The 24,396-nt window shown below is 39.0% G+C and overlaps 1 protein-coding gene across 16 annotated transcripts in view; it reads left to right on the top strand.

The window, feature by feature from the left end:
* The window catches only part of NEK11 (NIMA related kinase 11), a 272,598-nt gene that overhangs the window by 94,342 nt on the left and 153,860 nt on the right, over positions 1-24,396 (top strand). For 13 of the 16 annotated variants that reach the window (XR_008297987.1, XM_053221458.1, XM_053221459.1 and 10 more), the window contains 7 exons: positions 9,559-9,708; positions 9,846-9,924; positions 10,350-10,385; positions 12,715-12,800; positions 15,832-15,951; positions 18,334-18,427; positions 24,238-24,352. Coding sequence is in view for 15 of the 16 variants with exons in the window: in XM_053221458.1 (XP_053077433.1) it covers positions 9,559-9,708; positions 9,846-9,924; positions 10,350-10,385; positions 12,715-12,800; positions 15,832-15,951; positions 18,334-18,427; positions 24,238-24,352 (680 nt within the window). In the remaining variant the exon portion in view is untranslated. The remainder of the gene's footprint in view (positions 1-9,558; positions 9,709-9,845; positions 9,925-10,349; positions 10,386-12,714; positions 12,801-15,831; positions 15,952-18,333; positions 18,428-24,237; positions 24,353-24,396) is intronic. The other 3 variants (XM_053221454.1, XM_053221456.1, XM_053221464.1) reach the window with 1 other exon arrangement.

Raw genomic sequence — 24,396 nt, 5'->3', positions numbered from 1 at the left:
TCTCTATTCTGTTCCATTGATCTGAGTGTCTGTTCTTGTGCCAGTACCATAATGTCTTGATGATTACAGTTTGTAGTATACCTTAAAGTCTGGGATTTTGATGCCTCTCACTTTGGTTTTCTTTTTCAAGATTGCTTTGGCTATTCGGGGTCTTTTCTGGTTCCATACAAATTTTAGGATTATTTGTTCTAGCTCTGTGAAGAATGCTGGTGTTATTTTGATAAGGATTGCATTGCCTATGTAGATTGCTTTGGATAGTATTGACATTTTAAAAATATTTGTTCTTCCTATCCAGGAGCATGGAATCTTTTTCGATTTCTTTGTGTCTTCTTCAATTTCTTTCATAAGCTTTCTATAGTTTTCAGTGTATAGATTTTTCACTTCTTTGATTAGATTTTTTCCTGGTATTTTATGGGTTTTGGTGCAATGTAAATGAGATTGATTCCTTGATTTTTCTTTCTGTTGCTTCATTGTTGGTGTATAGGAATGCAATCAATTTCTGTGCGTTGATTTTATTTCCTGCAACTTTGCTGAATTCATGAATCAGTTCTAGCAGTTTTTTGGTGGAATCTTTTGGGTTTTCCATATAGAGTGTCATGTCATTTGTGAAGAGTGAAAGTTTGACCTCCTCCTGGCCGATTTGGATGCCTTTTATTTCTTTGTGCTGTCTGATTGCAGAGGCTAAGACTTCCAAAACTATGTTGAATAACAGTGGTGAGAGTGGACATCCCTGTCTTATTCCTGACCTCAAGGGGAAAGCTCTCAGTTTTTCCCCGTTGAGGATGATATTAGCATTGGGTCGTTCATATATGGCTTTTATGATCTCGAGGTATGCTCTTTCTATCCCTACTTTCTTGAGGGTTTTTATCAAGAAAGGATGCTGTCAAATGCTTTCTCTGCATCTATTGAGAGGATCCTATGGTTGTTGTCCTTTCTATTATTGATGTGATGAATCACGTTAATTGTTTTGCCAATACTGAGGCAGCCCTGCATCCCAGGTATAAATCACACTTGGTCATGGCGAATAATTTTTTAATGTATTTTTGGATCCGGTTGGCTAATATCTTGTTGAGGATTTTTGTATCCGTGTTCATCAGGGAAATTGGTCTATAGTTCTCCTTTTTAGTGGGGTCTCTGTCTGGTTTTGGAATCAAGGTTATGTTAGCTTCATAGAAAGAGTTTGGAAGTTTTCTTCCATTTCTATTTTTTGGAACAGCTTCAAGAGAATAGGTGTTAACTCTTCCTTAAATGTTTGGTAGAATTTCCCTGGAAAGCCATCTGGCCCTGGACTCTTGTTTTTTGGCAGATTTTTGATTACTAATTCAATTTTCTTACTGGCTATAGGTCTGTTCAAATTTTCTATTTCTTCCTGTTTCACTTTTGGTAGTGTATATGTTTCTAGGAATTTGTCCATTTCTTCCATATTGCCCATTTTATTGGCATATAATTGCTCATAATATTCTCTTAATATTGTTTTTATTTCTGCTGTGTTAGTTGTGATCTCTCCTCTTTCATTCTTGGTTTTATTTAGTTGGGTCCTTTCCTTTTTCTTCGTGGTCAAACTGGCTAGTGGTTTGTCAATTTTGTTGATTCTTTCAAAGAACCAGCTTCTGGTTTCATTGATCTGTTCTGTTTTTTTGGTTTCAATAGCATTAATTTCTGCTCTAATCTTTATTATTTCCTGTCTTCTGCTGGTTTTGGGTTTCATTTTCTGTTCTTTTTCCAGCTCCTTAAGGCGTAAGGTTAGGTTGTATATCTGAGATCTTTCTTCCTTCTTTAGGAAGGCCTGGATTGCTATATACTTTCCTCTTATGACCTCCTTTGCTGCATCCCAGAGGTTTTGGGTTGTGGTGTTATCATTTTCATTGACTTCCATATACTTTTAATTTCCTCTTTAACTGCTTGGTTAGCCCATTCATTCTTTAGTAGGATGTTCTTCAGTCTCCAAGTTTTTGTTACCTTTCCAAATTTTTTCTTGTGGTTGATTTTGAGTTTCATAGAATTGTGGTCTGAAAATATGCAGAGTATGATCTCAGCCTCTTTGTACTTACTTAGGACTGGTTTGTGCCCCAGTATATGGTCTATTCTGGAGAACGTTCCATGTGCACTGGAGAAGAATGTGTATTCTGCGGTTTCAGGGTGAAATGTTCTGAATATATCTGTTAAGTCCATCTGGTCCCGTGTGTCATTCCAAGCCATTGTTTCCTTGTGGATTTTTTGATTAGATGATCTATCCATGGCTGTGAGTGGGGTGTTGAAGTCTCCTAGTATTATGGTATTACTATCGTTGAGTTTCTTTATGTTTGTGATTAATTGATTTATATATGTGGGTGCTTGCACATTTGGTGCCTAAATGTTTACAATTGTTAGGTCTTCTTGGTGGATAGACCCCTTGATTGTGATATAATGCCCTTCTGCATCTCTTGATACAGTCCTTATATTAAAGTCTAGATTGTCTGATATAAGTATGGCTACTCCAGCTTTTTTTTGTTGACCATTAACATGATAGATGGTTCTTCATCCCCTTATTTTCAATCTGAAGGTGTCTTTATGTCTGAAGTGGGTCTCGTGTAAACAGCATCTAGATGGGTCTTGTTTTCTTATCCATTCTGTTACCCTATGTCTTTTGATTGGAGCATTGAATCCATTGACGTTTAGAGTGAGTACTGAAAGATATGAATTTATTGTCCTAATGATGCTTGTAGAGTTGGAGTTTCTGGTGGTGTTTTCTGGTCCTTTCTAATGTTTGTTGCTTTTGGTATTTATATATATATGTGTATATATATATATATATTTTTTTTTTTCATCTTTTCTCCCCTCAGAGAGTTCCCCTTAAAATTTCCTGCAGGACTGGTTTAGTGGTCACAAACTCCTTTAAGTTTTGTTTGTCTAGGAAACTTTTTTTATCTCTCTTTCTATTTTGAATGACAGCCTTGCTAGATAAAGAATTCTTGGCTGCAGGGGCGCCTGGGTGGCTCAGTTGGTTGAGCGTCCAACTTCGGCTCAGGTCATGATCTCACAGTCTGTGAGTTCGAGCCCCGCGTCAGGCTCTGTGGTGACAGCTCAGAGCCTGGAGCCTGTTTCAGATTCTGTGTCCTCCTCTCTCTCTGCCCCTCCCCACCCATGCTCTGTCTCTCTGTCTTAAAAATAAATAAAACATTAAAAAAATTAAAAAAAAAAGAATTGTTGCCTGCATATCTTTCTGATTCAGCACACTGAATATATCCTGCCACTCCTTTCTGGCCTGCCAAGTTTCCGTGGAGAGGTCTGCTGCGGGAGAGAGAATCTTAAGCAGGCTCCATGCCCAGCATGGAGCTCAGTGTGGGGCTAGACCCCAGGATTGTGAGATCATGACCTGAGCTGAAATCCAAAGTTGGACGCTTAAATGACTGAGCCACCTAGGTGCCCCTGTGTACTCTTTTCTAGATATCAGGATGATCATCAATTATGTAAAATAAAAATATCTAAAAGATCAGTAAAGCTGCCCCAACCAGAGTCATGCATTGCTATGGTGGGATAGGTTTCTGTTTGCAGAGTCTGGACAGATTTCAAAGGGTAAGTTTAGTTCCTTGAGACAAGACAACGTCTGAGTTTCATTTGCAATTCATTATCAACCTGTGCTCCTGAAATCCTTTGGGTAGTTCTGGTCAAGCTGGACAGATGGTGAGTTTATGGAGTTCAGGTGTAATTTGCTTCACACGCACCTGATCCCAGATTTCCCTTTCACTGCTAAATTTCCTCCTTCAGGGATTTATTTGCTTACTTCTTCACAGTTAGCTATCTTTTGGAGGAAAAAAAAAAGGAATACGAATCATAGAGTTCTAAATAAAATGCACCTTCTTTTTTTCAACTTGCCCTCTACTTTCCCCTCAACCACCTCCTCACTGCCAGATTTAAGACTGGGAGTCAAGTAAGATAAACATCTTCAAAAAGGATGGAATTGATGAGTTCAAGATTATATAATTATTCCCATTAGAAATGTTTAGCTGGAAATTGGAAAAAAATTAAAACCATAGGTACATAGATGTATAGTTACTAGAATAAAATGTATATATAGTAGATAAATTTTAACTTGTAACAGGATAGCTACGCCTGGGTGGCTCAGTCAGTTGGGCATCTGACTTCGATTCAGGTCATGATCTCGTGGTTTGTGAGTTGAATCCCACATTGGGCTCTGTGCTGACAGAACAGAGCCTGGAGCCTGCTTTGGATCCTCTCTCTCCCTCTCTCTCTGCCCCTCCCTGCTTGTGGTCTCCCTCTCTCTCTCTCTGTCAAAATGAATAAACTTAAAAAAAAAAAACTTGTAACAGGATAATCAAAAATCTTTTGCCCAAAGTGTCCTGGTGGTGTGTGTAATCAGATTATATCTATTGCAGGCAGGTGCACAGGGACCAGGGAAGGTCCCTTTCTACAAGTCACTCTTCCATGTGCTCAAGTGCAAGTAAATCTCACTACATCAAAATGAGACAGGTGAATGGAAAACAGAATGCCTTTAGTGAAGCTGAGAGGATTTCCAAGAAAGAGAATAGTCTTGTATCAAAATTAATTTATTACTAAGTTAGTCTCTACATCTAATTGTTCTATAGTCTGTTTAGCCAGATAATTCCACAGCTTTTTATAACCCTAGTATATCCATCAAATGTGGCTTTGGTAGAGTTATGTCTCCATAAAAGTAGAGTTTGACTTCATGATCAACTCACTGTACTTAATAGACCACTAACTCCCTTTCCATGAGAAGCAACAGAAAAACAAAAGCCAAACTTGCCTACCTTCCTTTCCTTTTGCCAAAGAGGGTCTCATTGTTTTTATGCCCTATATTTGCATGGTCTGATGCCCTGCATGGCTTGTCTTAGGCCCTAGGGATCCCTGAAGATGAATTATGGTTCCAGGTAGAACCCAAAGTAAGCTTGGGAAATCAGCCCCTGCCTGAAGGTCTTCCATTGGTTTAGCCATGATTTCCAATTCAAAAGAGCCCTTAATGATCAGAAATACAGCATTGAGAGGCAGGATGGCATAGACCTCATGTCTCTAGAGCCAGACAAACTGTGTTGCAATCCCAGTTCCACCAGCTACTCAATATGGAAGCATTAACAATTGACCTAATCTTGTGGTTTCCTCATCTGAAGAATGGGAGTGATAATAATAGTTTCTGCTTCATTAGGATTGTTATGAGAATGATTAAATGAGTTATTATATGTAAGGAATATAGAACAGGGCCTAATTTATAGTAAACAGTATTAAAATTTCAGCTAGTATTTTTCTTTATTATTTTTTAATTTTTTTTAACGTTTATTCATTTTAGAGACAGAGACAGAGCATGAATGGGGGAAGGTCAGAGAGAGAGGGAGACACAGAATTTGAATCAGGCTCCAGGCTCTGAGCTGTCAGCACAGAGCCCGATGCGGGGCTCAAACTCACGGACCGCAAGATCATGACCTGAGCCGAAGTCAGTCGCCCAACCGACTGAGCCACCCAGGCGCCCCTCAGCTAGTATTTTTCTGATTACAATTATTATTGTTACCATTTGTATTATTGATAGAGATAATATAATAGTCTGCTCCCAAGTCAGCTCAAAATGTCCTGTGTCAGAGATTGTTGCTTTCATCCAGCCCTTTCAACCTATCAGAGCCAGGAGAGATTATCTGGCTTTGTTGTGCTTTTAACCCAAGGCCTGAAGAAGACTCTGAGCCCACAGGAGGAGCTGAATTAAATCCTCAGAAGAGTATGTGGGTGCTGAGTGATTGATAGCCTTCTACACTTAGACCTGTGAGTTTCATTCCTTTTTTTCAGTGTTAAAATTGCTACGTGTACATTAGATTACATAGCAGAGTATATGTAGTGAGTGTAAATTTTTTAGAAAATATTTTTTAAGATATATTGAATGAGAACAATACCAACACCAAACAAGCTGATCTAATATGGCACCTTTCTGGGCAAATTACTTCCTTTCTCTGAGTTTTGGTTTTCTCACTGATACAATGAGAGTTTAGAATTAGCAAATCTTGATAGACCTGTAGCTCTACTATTTTAAACATTCTCAAGGTTCAAATTAGACTCTTCTTTGGGGAAAATAAGTCAGCATATTGGGGCAGAGTTGATAACACACAAATATTTTACACATATCCACCCAAATAAAAGCATTTGATTCGATTTGATGATTATATTTTACTAGTAATGTGTAGCCTTCCCCTCTCTTTTTGTTAAGAAAACTTTTCTCATAGTGTAACAAGTACTGACTTGATATTGTCTTTTTCATTTTCACCAATTCTTACGGTGAAAGTGTATAGTGGTGCTGCACTGTGCTTTTCATTTGCATTTTCTCTGATGACTGATGATGTCAAACGTCTCATGATTTGGGGCCATTTAGCGTCTCTTCAAGTCGTTTGTCCATTTTTCCATTGGGTTCTCTCCTTTTTCTTATTGATTGGTAGGAGTTGTAATTAATAAATTAATGAACTTTAACCAGTTCTGGATACCAGTCTTTGATGAATATTTGAGCTGCAATGTCTTCTCCTACTCTGTTTCTTCCTTTTCACTCTTAGTGGTGTCTTTTCATGAATAGAAGTTCCTAATTATAATGGAGTCCATTTTATCAGTGCATAACATTACTGCCAGTGTTTTTTTATGTTTTGTTTAGGAAGTCTTTGCCTGCCCCCAGATCAGGAAGATATTCTTTTTTTCTTTTACAAGCTTTATGATCTTATTTTTCATAGTAAAAATTGGTGATTTTTGTGCATGTGTCTGGTGTGAGATAGTAGTCCACATATATTACTTTCCATATGTGTATTCAGTTGGCCAAGAATAATTTGTTAAAAGGATCATTTTTTTTTCTTTACCATAGTGCAGTTTGTCTTTGCATTAGTCAAGTGACTGAATTTGTGTGGATCTGTTTTTGAGCCCTCTGTTTCATTCCATGGTCTATTTTTTCTTCTTTGCTAATATCACATTTTCATAAGTAATGTAACTTTGTAATGAATCTTGGTATTTGATAACATAAGACCTCCAATGTACCATGTCTATCTTTGTCCCTTTGCATTTCCATGTAAGTTTTAGAATCAGTTTGTCAATTCCCACAAAAAGTCTGCTAGGATTTTGATTGATACTGCATTGAGTCTATAGGTCATTCTGGGAAAAATCGACATCTTCATTATTTTGACTCCTCCAAACCACACATGTGGATCTCTCCCCCTCCACCCTGCCCCCCCCCCTTTTTAGGTTCTTTAATTTCTCTTAGCAATGTATTGTGGTTTACAGTGTAGGGTGTATATCTTTCATTGGATTTATTCCTAGGTATTTGACACTGTATGATGTTAATGTAAATGGCATTATGCATTTCGTTTTTTAAATGTTTGTCACAGGCTTATTGAAATGACCTTTTATGTACATAACCATGTTGACATGCTAATGACAGTTTAATATATTTTTCTAATCTTTATATATATAATTTTTACTGTCTGATAGTCTTTTTAATTGAAACATTATACATTTACATTTAACATAATTACTGTATATTTATATTTTTATTTGTCATTTTATACACACACACACACACACACTTTCATTTAACTTTTTCTGGCCTTATTGTTCTGAATAGCACTTTCATTACAATATTGAATAGAAGTAGTGATAGTAGGCATACGTATCTTGTTCTCAATGTCAAAATAAAAGCATAAACTTCAATATGTATTGATATATACATATCACATCTTCTTTAGCTATTCATCAGTCCATGGATACTTGAGCCCTCTCTATAGTTTGACTATTGTTGACAATGCTGCTCTAAATATTCGGGTGCAAGTACCCCTTCAAATATGCAATTTTGTATCCTTTGGGTAAATACCTATTAGTACAATTGCTGTATCATAGGATAGTTCTTTTTTTAACTTTTCTGGGGAGGCTCCATGTTGTTTTCTAGACTGGCTACACCAGTTTGCATTCACACCAGCAGTGCAAGAGGGTTCCCCTTTCTCCGAATCCTCACCAACACCTGTTGTTTCTTGTGTTGTCAGTTTTAGCCATTCTGACAGGTGTGACCCTCCCTGCATTCCTTGTTTCTGCCTGGAATCATTTTTCTTCAAGTTGAAGAATTCCATTTTGGGATTGTTTTTAGTGCTGTCCTGCTGGCAACGAATTCTCTTAATTTTTGATTGTCTAAAAATGTCTTTATTTCACATTTATTGAAGGAAATTTTTCCTAGTATAGAAACCTAAATATGTGCTACATTATTTAATAGTCTTATGGATGGGTACAAAATTAATTTTCATAATTTATAATATTTACATTGATCTTGGTGTTCTAGTCACTATCATGGGTTTTATCCTAACATCCTCCTTCTTTCTGGCATTCTGTAATAAAAATAGTCTAGAATGTGGAAGAGAAAATACCTTACGAATTTGATCAAGCCGTTTAACTTCTTAGAGCCAGGTTGCATGGGAAAAATATAGTGGCTGTACGTCACTATGAAGTTATGAGATTCTGTTTAGTTATATCTGGAAGTTGCTTTATAATATATGTAAAGTACCAATTAGATAGAAATGTTTAGTGTTACTGTTATGTACTGAAACAGAAACATCTCATTGTATTCAGTATATCCAGGATTCTCTTATTAGTGAACATTTTTATGATACCCACAAAATGGTTAAAATGATAGTATTCATGTATATATTTATTTATACAGACACTACCTTTTATAAGAAAGTGGGACAGTGTTTAAAGTTACATAAAACACAACTTACACAAGGTTGGTTGTAAGTTTATTCCTGATTTTTCAAGCAACTAACATGAAAAGAGAGACCTGGCTAGTTACATAATCCAAAATACTCATGAGATTAAAAATAATCCATTAATTTAGGAGAAGTACAGTTCTTTCTTAATATTAAGTTCAGGCAAGATTTCCCCCTTTTCTTAATGATGCAGAGTTATTTAAAAGATTATTCTGCTGGTTTAGAGGTTACTGATTTGCAGGGTTAATCCTATCAGTGTCAGACTGATCTAGAATTTTAATACTCTTATTTCATACCCTCAAAGGGAGAATTATATACATTTTAATGTGAGCTACAAGTAGGTGCTTTTCCACCCTACTTGTAAATGGATTCTATTCAGAAAACTAATAAAGAATGCCAGCTTCCTTTTCAAAATGCTTGGATACACATTTGAGGGAAGTTTAGGCTGATAAATTAAAATTTTATTTTGCATATAATTAACAAAACTGCCTTAGAAAGATATTTAGCTGTATTTTATTGTTCCTTCATAGAGGTTCTTTACTACATTAATCCAATGTTTATTTACCCTACTGTGTGCAGACATAGTAGGTTTGTTTTCCTCTCATTCAGACTTACATTTTGTAAGGTTTTTTTTTTCACTTTACCCTCTTCATTTATTAAACATGTGTTTAAATGGAAAAGAAATATAGTACTGAAGCTTTTAAACAAACAAAAAAATCAAAGGATATGTTAGTGTCTCACAACCAATGCCCTGATACATCCAAGGTTTTATATGGTGATCAAATTTAAAATAGGGCATTTGTTCCTTATTTAATTTCTTTGACTTTGTCTTTAGGTCTCTGGCATGCATTTTATATGAGATGTGCTGCATGAACCATGCGTTCACTGGCTCCAATTTCTTGTCCATTGTTTTAAAAATTGTTGAAGGTGACACGCCTTCTCTCCCCCAGAGATACCCAAGAGAACTGAATACCATCATGGAACGGTATGGAAATAAATATGTTGCCACAAAAACAATTTTAAATTGTACTTATATTTTAGTTCATTTGAAAAATAATTTTCTTTTTCTTTTCTTTTTTTCTTTCTCTTTTCTTAAAATAATTTTCTTTTTAAACATTACAGCATGTTGAACAAGAGTCCTTCATTGAGACCATCTGCTATAGAAATTTTAAAAATTCCTTACATTGATGAACAACTACAGGTATTTAAAATGGAAGGGATACTGGGAAACATGTATTAGCATTTATATACATTCTAGAACTTGAAGATATGCTGTGAGAATAAGATGCATCAAGAATCAGTGAGAAAGGAGAAATAAGATTTTTTTTTTTAAGCTGAGGGAAATTATTAGTCAGACAATCTATTTGGAAAAGAAGGTGTGTGAACTCCACAGTTACCTGGAGCCCCAGATATGAGAAGTTAGGATTGTAATTTTTGGCCCAAACTCAACATTGACCCATAGAGCTCTTGGTTTACTTTGCAAATATATTTCTGCTAAGGCAAGAATGCGCTACTAATACTACTAAAATCTGGGGTTTTCACTGAGTCTTTGTTATTCCACTCCTTTGTTATGGGTCTTAATAATCCATTTTATTGATCAGGTGAATTTATTTTGTTTTCCTGTAGATTAGAAATTTTGATGCAGAGAATCTACCTCTGGTGGTAAGAAAAAAGCAAACAGTACCCTATTGGAGATTTTTGTTTTTGTTCTTGTTTTTAAGTTAGGCTTTTGTGAGTGCCTCAGGCAAATTTCCTTTAATTTTATGACTAATTTTAAGTGGACCCACAAACAGTCATTCACCTTCAAAAATGGGCACACCTTTTCGTCCGCGTCCAGTTTCTACGTTGGCAGGAAACAAGGATGCTGACTTGTGCACCCATCAGTTGTGTGCTGGTCGCAGTGCTGATGCTGGAGGTGCTGAAAGGAAGGCCTATGGCTCCCGTCTTTTGCAATTTGATTGCTGGGAAGAGGATCCAGTACCCAAGAAAAAGTAATCATACATTATCAGGAACACTAGGAAGAAAGCACACAGGATGCTGTAAAGTAAGGGAAGGGGATGGCTTTGGTGGTCAAAGAAAGAGTCGGTCACATTTCTCTACCAGTGAGATGGTGAGAAACACCCAGACATGTAAAGAGCCTGAGAGAATGTTGGAATCACAGGGAATTAGCTGGGACAGAGCCCAGAGTCAGATTATGTTTCTAAAGGGAGACATGGAGGGAAGGGTTCTTATGCAACAATGTGCTCTCTACAGAAGCCCCTGAGGAAAAGTGGGGTGGGCAGGACAGGGGACGGAAGGGAGGTAGAAGTTCCCAGGGACTTTTGGCTTTCGCTATGTATAACTTTCCCTATGCAAAGCCAGTTCCATTAGCCTAAGGGCAGGCCGCTGAAAAAGAGGCACAGGTACTAACTGTTGGGATCAAAACCACCCTGATGGGGCCGTGAGCATACCAAAAAAAAAAAAGTTGAAAGGAATCCAAGGGGATCTGCTGGGACTAGCGTGAGGTGAGTAAGGCATTTGCCCTTGGACAAAATTAAAGAGACCATCAAAAACTCAGTAATCAGGATAAATAACATTTGATTGCAGTGTTTAAAAAATCCAAATTAGGGGCGCCTGAGTGGCTCAATTGGTTGGGCATTCGACTCTCGATTTCAGCTCAGGTTATGATCCCAGGGTCATGGGATCAAGCCCTGCGTTGGGCCCTGTGTTGACAGCATGGAGCCTATTTGGGATTCTCTCTCTCTCTCTCTCTCTCTCTCTCTCTCTCTCTGCCCCACTCCCACCCCTCTCAAAATAAAAAAATAAACATTTTGTAAAAAATCCAAATTAATAGGGCGCCTGGATGGCTCAGCTCATTGAGCATTCAACTTTGGCTTAGGTCATGATCTCACGTTTCCTAGGTTTGAGCCCCCCATCTGTGCTAACAGCTCAGAGCCTGGAGCCTGCTTTTGATTGTGTGTCCCTCTCTCTCTCTCTGCCCCTCCCCCACTCACACTCTGTCTCTCTCTCAAAAAATGAATAAACATTTTAAAAATTCTAAAAGTCCATGGTAACAAAATATCAAAAATTCAAAGACGGGATCCAACAGGGCTGGGATTAGGGTGATGCAAATGAGGTAGTCTGGTGCATGTTCAGGGTTGGGTCCTGTCTTTATAAAGTTTTATTTATTTTATTTTCTTAATTCTAGTATAATTAACATAAAGTTAACAGTTATATTAGCTTCAGGTGTACAATACGGCGATTCACCAGTTCTGTATGTACATTATTCAGTGCTCATCGCACAGTAAGTGTACTCTTAATCCTCATCACGTTTCCCCATCCCCCACCCACCTGGCAACCAGCAGTTTGTTCTCTATACTTAAGGGTCTGTTTGTTTGTCTCTTTTTTCCTTTGTTTTGTTTCTTAAATTCCACATAAGAATGAAATCATATGATATTTGTTTTCCTCTGACTTACTTTACTTAGCATTATACCTCTAGATCCATCCATGTTGCAAATGGCAAGATATAAACATTTGATATTGTATTCTCCATGGCTTTTTGCATTAATTTTGATTTTTCATAATATTGCCTTAAAATATGACTTATCTTGGTTACTGAGTCTTTTGGTGCCCCTTCAGTTTTGCACCTGCAGTGAGTGCCTCGTTCTGTCCCACCCTAGTCTTGGCCCCAGGAGTGGGGACACGGACCCAAGGCTGGGGAGAGCCTGTGTGTTCATGGAGCTGATGGGAGGCCTGCCCGTGGTGGGTAGCAGGGAGTGAGAGAGCAGGCAGTGCAAGATGAACTTGGAGAGACAAGCATAAGCTGCGTAAGCTACCATGCAATTTTTTGTAACCCTTTATAGAAGGAAAAATAGTTACCAGTGGGTTTTATTTTCAAGCTCCCAGGCATGGTCATTAATACTGCACATCAGAAAAGACCCCTGGTAGTTTTATGCCCTTTCATCCCTGAAGAGGAGTATTTAAGGTGCATCAGGGTTGTTTTCTATTTTAGCACCTGATGTGTAGATATTCGGAGATGACTCTGGAAGACAAGAATTTGAATTGTCAGGAGGAGGCTGCTCAGATAATTAATGCCATGTAAGTAATTGCTTTGTTTTTAAAAAGCCCATTGAGCATAAATGTTAAATGCATTTGTCTTTAAAAATCTATTAGTGCTAAGCTGACTGCTTGGAGTTTCCTAGAATTCACTTAAGTCTTGCCAAGAAATTAAGGAGCTTCAGTATCTTGGCGTTCCAAAGCCCCTTTGCCCCAGGTGGTAGCAAATTGAATTATAAAAGTTTTAAACCACTGCACAGCTTACAGATCTGCAGGGTAGCTCTGCAGTTGCCTTGTAAGTATATAGAGAAATTAATATCTCAAACATTTAGTGATATTTATGCTAATGAACCTTCTATATTAAGCATAAATGGTTTTCACATCTTGTTTGTTTAACAGGAACTGGCAGAGTATCTATTGAGAAGACAACATTGTAAAGTCCTAGGACAATTGAAAATAAGCCAAAATTTATTTCTTCAGATACACATATAACTAGAGAATGTGTTTTTCACAAATATAATTATTACTATTTTTTGAAAGTTCATTTATAAATATAGAGATATATAACTATGAAGAGAGCACAAGTCGGGGAGGGGCAGATAGAGAGAGAGCGAGAGAATACCAAGCAGGTTCTGTGCTGCCAATGCAGAGCCCAGTGCAGGGTTTAATCCTATGAACTGTGAGATCATGTCCTGAGCTGAAACCAAGAGTCAGATGCTCAACTGATTGAACACCCAGATGCCCCAACAAGCATAATTATTTCTTAAAAAAATTTGTTTAATGTTTGTACGTATTCTTGAGAGGGAGAAAGACAGAGTGTGAGCAGGGAAGGGGCAGAGAGAGAGGGAGTCACAGAATCTGAAGCAGGCTCCAGTCTCTGGGCACAGAGCCCAATGTGGGGTTTGAACTCACGAGCCACGAAATCATGACCTGAGCCGAAGTCAGACACTTAACCTACTGGGCCACCCAGGTGCCCCCATAATTATTAACTTCTCTCTCCTACCTCATTCAAAATTTCTGTGCTATACCATACAAGAGCATAGAATACTAGGTTACTTCTGAACAGCCATGTATCACCCTTCAGGCTGTGGACTGCACAACTCCAGGGAGCACTACTTATAAAGACCAAATCTACAGTTTTGCTGAAGGAACTCTCTATTTAATTTTTAATGACCCTGTGCAAAGGTAGAGATGTGCAAGGCTGTAGGTGGGAACGGTAGCCCTCATTAGCCTAATCTTCAAGGCCAAATAACACAGATATGTTACTCTACCCCTTAGTCCAGTGATTTTCAACTGCACTGTTTTCCAGTTTCACATTCAAACTGAGGAAACTGGTTCATCAAAGTCTTTGTCTAATGCATGATTTCCAGTTAAAATACCTTGTACCTCAGGGGCAAACTAGGAGAAACCTACTTTCCTTGAGTTGCTAATTATTCTTTCCCGAATGCCTGGGTTCTTATTTTATTTTATTTTAAACTAGAGATGTGAGAGTAGTAGGTATTTTTTAAATACTAGACTAATTTTTGCTATTACTTTGCACTGCAATTGTGAGATAGTTTACCTGATGGCACTTATAATTAAAGTGTGCTGGAATCCAATTGTTTGGGTGGTCTTTCTCATCATAAAATATGATTTCAAGTTGTCACTTTTTTCACTATGTATGACTATGTTTTAGGGATCTCTATTTGATCTTACAAAATAAAGGATGTATATTCCAGAAAATTTTGTGTCTTCTAGAGGCTCCAACTGTATTCCAGAGGGATAAGAGCTATCTACAAGTAGCCATTATAATTACACAAAATATTCCAAAATAATTAGAATTATTACAAAATAATAAAGACTAGAGTGGGAATAAATGAAATAGAGGAGACTTCTCTAGTGTTTTTTAAGGAGGGAGTTGAATACAAAAGCCATTCTGCAGTATCAGGCCCTGACCAAGTCAGGCACAGAAACAAAGGTCATTGAGAATATGGTTGCAGATCTTTCAATACATGAGTAATGTAAGCACATTTCTTTACCTGAAGAAGGAGGCTCTTAAATAATAATATTGACTAATATTTTTGGGGGTGTTTGGCTTTGTTATAAGCACTTTACATGAGTCAACTCATTGAAACTCACAAGAACCCTATGACTTAAGTGTCATTATTATTATTATTATTATTATTATTACTATTATTATTTTAATGATCATAGAGAGGTTAAGTAACTTTAATTGTAAGCGCCATCAGGTAAACTATTTCACAGTTGCAGTACAAAGTCATAGCCAAGATTAGTCTAGTGTTTTAAAAATATCCACTACTGTCACATCTCTAGCTTAATATAAAATAAAATAAGAATCCAGGCATTCGGGAAAGAATAATTAGCAACTCAAGGAAACTAGGTTATAGGAACATGCCTAAAACATTACCCCCTGAGGGCCTATACATGTAACCTGGGCACTATATTTGAACCCAGAGACTGTTATTAATCTGTGTGATAACCACTGTGCCATGCTTACCTACTGTATGAAGCATAGAATTTACAACATCGTCAACAAAAGGTAGCTACTAAAATACTACCATATGGGGCCTTTTATGTGTCACATACTGTATATACGTTATCTCATATAGTACTCACCATAGCCTGTGCTTTACAGATGAGAAAACTGAGGTTTAGTAACTCGCCCAAGGCTACAGAGCTGATGTGTGGTAGAGATGGGGTTCAAACCCTGCCTAATTCCAAAGTATATCCTATGCACATGGTTGAATTAGTCTGCCAGTCCATTTATTCCTTGATGGCCAAGATCCTAATTTGATCCTTACATTATAAAAAGCAGTCATAGGCAATGAAATGAGCAGAAATTTGTTAAATATGTAATTTGCTTTTAAACAAAAGTCTAATTTGAAAAATATTGCCAATTAACCACAGTCCTGGTTGGCTCATTACCTACCCTGAGTTTATTAGTTTTTGCCTGGCCTGTCTCCAGATGCATCCCCCTTCTCGGTAATGTAATGATACTTCTGTAAAATATTTGTTTAATTTTTCTGAGCGTGTTTGGGATGAGCTGCATGTGGGGGATCTTTATTATTCATAGGCAAAAAAAGATCCACCTGCAGACTCTGCGGGCGCTGTCTGAAGTCCAGAAAATGACACCAAGAGAAAGGATGCGGCTGAGGAAGCTCCAGGCAGCTGATGAGAAGGCCAGGAAGCTGAAGTAAGTTGCCTTTCCTTAGGGTACCTTGGGCTCTGGCTACTTCACAGGACTCCAAAGGAATTTACTAAAGAAAAGCAAAAGCAAAAACAAGAAATCAAAATGCATATACGCATTTATATTTGTTTCATCACTTACTCGTCCCCTCAAAAGACGGTTATTTCAGCCATAGGTAGTTATTGGATGCCAGTCACCATTAATGTCAGGCTTTCAGTCTTGGGTGCAAAGAAAGATTGACTATCAGGGAGGTAATTAGTGATGAAAATATAGAGCCAGCCTACAAATGAAGCCTCATTGTTGCTGAGACCTCTTTTTTTTTTTTTAATTAAAAAAATTTTTTTTTAATGTTTATTCATTTTTGAGAGACAGAGAGAGACAGAGCATGTGCAGGGAAGGGGCAGAGAGAGAGGGAGACACAGAATCTGAAGCAGGCTCCAGGCTCCGAGCTGTCAGCACAGAGCCCAACGTGGGGCTCAAACTCACAAACTGTGAGATCACGACCTGAGCTGAAGTCGGACACTCAACCGACTGAGCCACCCAGGCGCCCCTGACACCTCTTGTACATATGCCAGCGAGAGAGTGAAGAGGGTGGCTTCGCTATCTTGTCCTCACTCCCCAGATGTTTGCTGTACTCCCTCTGCCAGGAGGCCTAGCTGGTCTATAGGGAGAAGAATGTCCCAGCAGGAAATTGTTGGCTTTAGGAAGCAGATTAGAAGCAGCTCTGTTCTGCCAAGTGAAACCCTTTGAAAAGTCAATGCTCAAGGCGGGCTGCTGGTGGACAGTTTTACTAGGAATTAAAGTATTTGCGTGAAAAGGGAAAATTCCAAAGAGACCTAGACTCCCGATTTCTGAAAGACAGATTTTTCAGTTGGTAGATTATCCAGTTTCCTCATTTTTCTTCTTTGTTCCTCTGCCAACTTTTTAGTAGTTTAGAAGCCCCAACTAACAACTAGAGAGACAGAAAAGACCTGAAAGTCAAATCTGTTCATTTTGTGACCTTGGTAGCATATCTGAAAGAGGATTTAGAGGTATTCTCGCACTTGCAGTGCGTATCATGAGGAACCAAGGAAGAATCGGTGAGACTACTTCTTTTCCCTTAACACACGCTTTCTGTAATCAGTGTGGAAAGGTATTTCTGTCAGAGTGCATCAGGGGTAGTCGTGTGCTGGTAAATGTTTAACAACCACCTCTGGGGTTGTGGGGCAGGGGGTGTAAATACTCCCATGATGGCCAATTTCAAGCCACCGGTATGATATCATCGAATGTTCAGTTGGAAGATACGGACACAATCTGCTCTTGGGAACCTAGTGCAAGCTGGTTTCTGCAAACCACGGCACCACTGAGTATGGGTTTTACTGAGAAAATATATTTACATAAATCCCTTGAGCCACTGTCACAGTCCCAGGCCTATTTCTAACTCTTCGGGAATGGCAATATTCCTGCGGTACCATGACTCATGTCATTGTTTGAGGGTAAGAGGAAAATGAAATCTCTGACAGGAACAGATTAAAAAGGCAATTTAATAACTTATACGCATATTACAAATTATGTTTCAGATTAAAACTTTTTTATACACAAAGTAAGTAATCCATCTTCCACATGACATTCAATATGTTTCTTATTTAAAGGCAATGGTTTTAACTAAAGTTTGGTGCTAATTTTGTGAATAAATTACGTTGGAATTGTTTTTGATCATTATTTTAGGATTCGAGTGCAGTCATAAAAAGACTCTATTGTCAGAAGGGATATAATGTATCCACTTTATAAACAAAATTTGACTACAGGGATGTTCAGTGACTTTTCAACAATATAAATCGAAATTAGCACACAAGTAATCACCAGAACTCAAATCTTTCTTTCAGTTTAGTGGCAGGTCTGTTACTTTCTATTCTTCTATACTACACACAAAACAAAATGTGTCTGAGAAAAATTCCCCTTTACAGTGACTCTCAAGTTCTTTGCGTAAATTCTTTGACATCTAGCTCTAATCTCCTTGTGTGTGGGTTAATTCATCCTGAGAACAGTAGTCGAGTTATCAGTATGTGCTGGGCACTGTCTGGACATCAGGGGTGCACACCCCTGCCACCACAGAGAATGCCCAGGGATCAAAGAAAGAACCACCTTCTTTTGCCTCAGAGGCATGCCTCAAGCATTCATTTTAGGGGCCTTAAGGATGGACGAGCAGCCAGAGCATTATCATGTGTGCTTAAAAGAGAATCAGGTGGGTTCTGCACTGCATTTTCCTTGATGAGGGAGAGACCCATTGACCTGGTTTCCCGACACCCCGGTTTGCCTGTTGAAACAGGGATCACGCTTATCTGCATAGTATAGATGTGGCTTTAGCAAAATGCAGCTGTTTTTTCTACATTCACTTTAAATCTGCAGAAAGCTTGCAGAAGAAAAATATGAAGAAAATAACAAACGAATGCAGGAGTTGAGATCTCGGAACTCTGAGCAGCTAACTATTGATGTTCTCCATGTAAGTGCTCTCTTGTTTTAAATTTCACATCAGACTTTGAATTGCTTCAGATTCATCACATTCATCTGGTTGATCAGGCAGGAAGAGGGACAAAGGGGAGAAAAAAGGCATCCAGACCAACTTTGCCCCATTCAGGGAGGAGGTAGTAGGGTTTATTTTAGAATATAGGCCAGTGGTTAGTGATGACAGTAATTCAGAGCAGCTGTACTTAGAGATGGATTGATAGATTCATCCAAAAACATCCAAGTGCATACTGTGTTCAGGATAACTCAATCAGCACGGAATGAACAACTGAGGAGTAAAATTATGACTTTGCAGAGCAAATTGTGTTCATATCTAATTTTGAATTTCAGCCATGCTCTTGTTGCTTTACCTCTTTAGTCCATCGTTCTCTTTCTGTCTTATCTTTTATTCTTTCACTTTTTATTTGTCTCCTGTCTGTATCATTGTGCATTGTGTTAATACCCCTTTTGAACTTTGAATAATTACCTTAGAAGTCCAATAATAAGTAGGGTTTTGGAGTCCCATGAAATGGACCCTGAATCATGTCCCCTGCATCCCAAGCTCCTGAATAACAAATACCATTTTCCCTAATGGTTAAAAACATCATGGGTCTTGGTATAGGCTCTGATATTTAAGGAAGTCTTTCTTCAGGGTCGTATTTGTACAATAGACTTCAACTCCAACTTCCTATCTCTTCTGGTAAAAGCAACATGGGAAGGAGTCATTTTCATGGAGAACTTTACTGTCTCAAATTCTGGTTTTTCATTCATTGGAGATCTCTGCATCTGATTCTTTTTCTTTAGCAGTAAGAACCAAGCCCCCTGAAGCTGTGGGATGATCCCTGGAGTCTGGGGACACTAGCTCTGCTGTAGCTCAGTGATCAGAGAGCACCAAACTCTCAACCAGGCAGAGCTTAGCATCACTTGTTAATCCACCTTTCTGAAATATTTAGTGGTTGTGAGTGTTATAGATTTCTGAAAATCCAAAGTTGGACCAGTTGAGGGGCCCAGGCTTCTCTGACCTTAAGAGTTTCTCTCCTTTGGGGTGCCTAGGTAACTCAGTTGGTTAAGCATCTGACTCTTGATTTCGCCTCAGGTCATGATCTCAAGGTTTTTCAGATCAAGCCCCATGTTGGTCTCTGCACTGGCAGTGAGGAGCCTGCTTGGGATTCTCTCTCTCTTCCTCTCTCTCTGTCCTTCCCCTGCTCACTCTTTTTCTCTCTCTTTCAAAATAAAGAAATAAACATTTTTAAAAAAGAGTATCTCTTTCTTGGACCCTTTAGCAGATAATGTAGGGACACTGCTGACATGTGCTCAATCCCACTCACCCCACTCTCCTCCCATTGCCCACTCCATTAAGTGAAGCCAGCTGTGGGATCTGTTGTGGGTCCCGGAGAGACATGGGAGTTGGTATCATTCCCACTCATGAAACCTAGTGAACAGAGAAATTGCTGGCTGAAAGAGATGGGGTCAGCAGCAGTGTTGGATCCCTACTTGGAGAAAGGTCTTGATTTCACCACTGCATGGAAGGACCTGAGCCCCCTCCAAGCACTGAGTGCCTGTCTTCAGCTCCCCAGTTTTTAGGCCCTGAAATGATAACTTCTGGAGGTGCATGACTTTTCCTAGGTCTGTCAGCTTTCTTTGCCATGGGACTGAGAATTGCCAATTGCCAAGGTCCTTGGGAGGAATCTGGCATGATTATAGAGATTCTGTGTTTGTTAGTGTGTGTGAAACTACTTGTTAATCATCTGAATAAAACTGGACATTTTCCCTGGAATGTTAAAGGGATTTTATCCTCAGAGATTAGAAATTGAGAAGTACAGATGTGGTAATATTTTGTTGTATAAGACCTAAATAACTTTCTTTATTCCTGAAGTTGCTGTATGGCAAATACAAATGTAGTTTCAAGTATGATATTACATTTTAGTGTCTGATAATTTACTTGATGTTTTTGCTTTTCTTCATTGACCTTTCAAAATAATAATTTGTGAGTTATTTTTTCATTTCGGATATTATTATCAGTGTTAAACAACTGTAAGTGATCCTATACACTATAAGTGATCCTGTACACTATAAGTGATCTTGTCCTTCTGTAAGCTGGGATCCTTGGGGGATCCTGCAGTAACTTTAAGGTAAAACCGAGACCATATGGGGGCGCCGGGTGGATCAGTCAGTTAAGTGTCCGACTCTCAGTTTCAGCTCAGCTCATGATCTCATGGTTTGTGAGTTCGAGCTCCGCATTGGGCTCTGCACTGATAGAGCTCCGCATTGGGCTCTGCGCTCTCTCTCTCTCTGTCTCTCTCTCTCTCTGTCTCTCTCTCTCTCTCTCAAACAAATAAATAAACATGTTTTTAAAAACTGAGACCTTGGGGCGCCTGGGCGGCTCAGTCGGTTAAGCGTCCGACTTCGGCTCAGGTCACAATCTCACTGTCCGTGGGTTCGAGCCCCGCGTTGGGCTTTGTGCTGACAGCTCAGAGCCTGGAGCCTGTTTCAGATTCTGTGTCTCCCTCTCTCTCTGACCCTCCCCCATTCATGCTTTGTCTCTCTCTGTCTCAAAAATAAATAAATGTTAAAAAAAAAAAACTGAGACCTTATGGCAGGCAGAATCTTGGGAGATTTTATTAATTGTATATTATCCCACAGAACATGAGATCCAGACAGGATAGTCTAGATCTTGGCTCAACTCAGACAAGGAAAGTAAGGATTTCATAAAGATCTCATGAAGTCCCAACCCCCAACTTCCCAGTGTCTACCTAGTTCTTTCTAATTCTATCTCGTTTCCATCAGCAAGGAGCAAAAGGAGCAGGAGGGGAAGTGCCTAATGCTTGTCCAGAGGTGTTGGTTCATTCTTTGATCATCTGAGATTTAGTGTCATGAACATCTTTGACTCTGAGCTTTCCAGAGGCACATTCCTACGTTTACATATTGATGGGGACAGGAAATGTTGCGAGCAGATGCGTGGTTCTTGCAGACAGTATCTTCTTCTAGCTGGTTCAGTCTTACAGACAGGGCTGCATAGCCACCCCCAGGTATCTTGCCCTATTTCCTGAAGTTCTCTCAGCCACTTCCTTCTGCACATTTTTAGCATCCCACCTTCTCAATTTCAAATGTCACCTTCTCTTCAGAAAAATCTTCTTTGACCTCACAGGTGAGCAATCCACTGGCTCTCCTCCAAATTCTTTAATTTTTTTTATTTTGATGTTTATTTTTTGAGAGAGAGAGAGAGCAAGTAAGGCAAGGGCAGAGAGAGAGGGAGACACAGAATCTGAAGCAGACTCCAGGCTTTGAGCTGTCAGCACAGAGCCTGACACAGGACTCAAACCCAGGAACTGCGAGATCAGGACCTGAGCCAAAGTTGGATGCTTCACCGACTGAGCCACCCATGTGCCCCTATCCTCCAAATTCTTATGGCTTACAGCAATGCTTCTCAAACTTCAAAATTCACCCAAACCATCTGTTGATTTTGTTAAAAGGCAGATTCTGATTAGTTTGGTCTAGGATGGGGCATAGGGTGCTGAATTTTTAACAAGCTCCCTGGTGATTCCGACCTGCTGGTGTAGGACCACATTCTGATTAATAATGGAGAGGAACTGGGGCTCTTGAAAGCCATTCACCTTCAGATGAAGGAAGGCTTGGAAAAGCCACCGATGAACACTTTCTTATAGACTATTTAGGAAAAAAACATTTAAAGGGAACAGACATAAAGGGGAAGTGACCTTGGGCTTCCTTGTTGGCCCCAGAAGGAGGATGAAGAGAGGGGCCTGAGCAGGCAAGAGACACATTTAATCATATTCATGGGCACAGAGTGAGGCAGGTTTAATGATACTCAAAGAACAAAGGAGAGAGAAAATGGGAAGCTAAACACTTTGCAGAGGGACTGGAAAGCTTTAAACATCTCAAGGAAAAGCACCAGTGAGCTGGAAAAGATGAAATAAAATGTAAGAAACAAATTGGATTAATCAGATGCAAGAAGCTGAAGAAAAACGTGATGAAGAGAAAAGGAAGAGGAAAATGCTCCCGTCTTCACCCATACACAGATTTAGGATTTCATTTCGTCCTGATTTCACTGGGGCTCTGTTCTCAATTCCTTCTTCCTTTTCTTGCCAGCTGAAGCAAAGTACCTTATATTTCAAAAGCAGTCATATAAGATAAAAATCAGAGTTAAGAGAGAAAAATGGGCTGGCTCTGTCATTTTTTAAACATGTTATAAAAATTCTTCAAGGCATTTAGGAGAATAGCTTGTTTTGTTTTCCAGACCCTAACTGACAGGGGCCTTTTATTTGGGCAGGCATTTTCTGCTTGGCTGAACCTGGGTGTTGAAATCTGGAAGCATAGTTGAATGTGGATTCATGTTGGGCACTATTTCTTTAAAGGATGGTAGCTTCAAAACAAAACAAAACAAAACAGAAACTAGATTCCTGGAATACACACGAGAAGCCTGATCTTTCTTTTATCCTGCGGCACATCCAGTTGTGATGGGGCCAGAAATGGCTTTCTGTGGAGAAGTGTGTAACAGCTCAGGTCTCCAAGAATGAAATAATAACGGGAGTCCACGATCAGATCAAGTTCTTGCTAAGAGAAGCAATTATGACAATTCTGTTTCTTTCGAAGAGAATCTTAGTGAATCAAAGTCCGTTGAGGGTCCAGGTACTGATTTTCCAATGATTTCTGATGCAAAAGTGAAAACACATTTCGCGCAGTCTCTGTGTGCTTAAAGTTCTTAAAGTTGCCTGTGTGCTCTCAGTGATCCTTTCAAATTTGGAACCAATTTCACCTCCTGCAACAAGTATACAGCACAAAAAATGGACTTCTTAAAAATATTTTATGACTGTGTTTTCACAAATGCCATACCACAGTATGGCAAGCTTTGTTTTGCTTATTCATTTAAGATTGGTTTGAATTTAACTTTCTGTTTTTAATAAGATACTCTCAGAGTAGTTCTCCATGAAAGCCACTTTTCAAGGAAAATAGGTCAGTTCAACATTAGCTCTACTGAAAAAAAGACTGGAAAAAAAAAAGCAAAATGATCTATTGGAATACCAATATATATATTTGAGAATTTTACTTTTTTCAAAGTGTGAATTCTTTCCTTTTTTTTAAATGTTTGTTTATTTTTGAGAGAGAGAGAGAGAGAGAGAGTGTGTGTAAGTGGGGGAAGGACAGAGAGGATCCAAAGCAGGCTCTGCACTGACAGCAGAGAGCCCGATGCGAGGCTTGGAACTCACAAACCATGAAATCATGGCCTGAGCCAAAGTCTGACACTTAACTGACTGAGCCCCCAAGGCACCCAAGTGTGAATTCTTTCATGTGGTCTTTTAGATCTCTTTCTTTAGGAAACTGGAATTCACAGCATCATGGAACCGTTAAAGCTAGAAGAGAACGTGGAAGTCATCCAAGGCAACAGCTGTACTTCTGAGATGAGGAAACTGAGCAGGGCTGGGCTAGGGTGAGGTAGATGTGATACCCTGGATGCAGAATTGAAGAGGGTATTTGTTCTTAGCCGCTGATCGCTCCTTCTCTTTCAGGAGCCTAAAAGTGAGTACCCCCTTCAGTTGTGTTCATGGCCATTCCTCCTGCCTCACCCTAGTCATGGAGCTGACATTGATGGTGTAGAAGATTAAGGTCACCTTAATTGGTGTTTCTCTTATCTCAAGCTGCCTTCTTAAAATCTGAGATGGTATCATGTTTAAGGGAGAGGATTAGGCAGACTTTTATTTCCAAATAGTCTTCTAAACAATATTGTTTCATTTGTGGTAATGCCGTTTTTTTCTATCAGCTTCTCATGAATTGTTAATTACCTTCCACAAGGAATCTGATGACCTGACTTCAGAGAACCTGCCTGAGTCTCAGCCCATTCCTTCCTTGGATCTTGGCCCACTTGAGTCAAGTATAGAAGACACCACAGCTGACCTTGGAGATCATGGTATGAGTTTGCATCAGTATTCAGAAGGGTTGGCACATAGGTTG

This window comes from Acinonyx jubatus, chromosome C2 (genome assembly GCF_027475565.1).
Source record: "Acinonyx jubatus isolate Ajub_Pintada_27869175 chromosome C2, VMU_Ajub_asm_v1.0, whole genome shotgun sequence".
Classification (NCBI taxonomy): domain Eukaryota; kingdom Metazoa; phylum Chordata; class Mammalia; order Carnivora; family Felidae; genus Acinonyx; species Acinonyx jubatus.
This window is presented reverse-complemented; position numbering and strand designations above follow the sequence as displayed.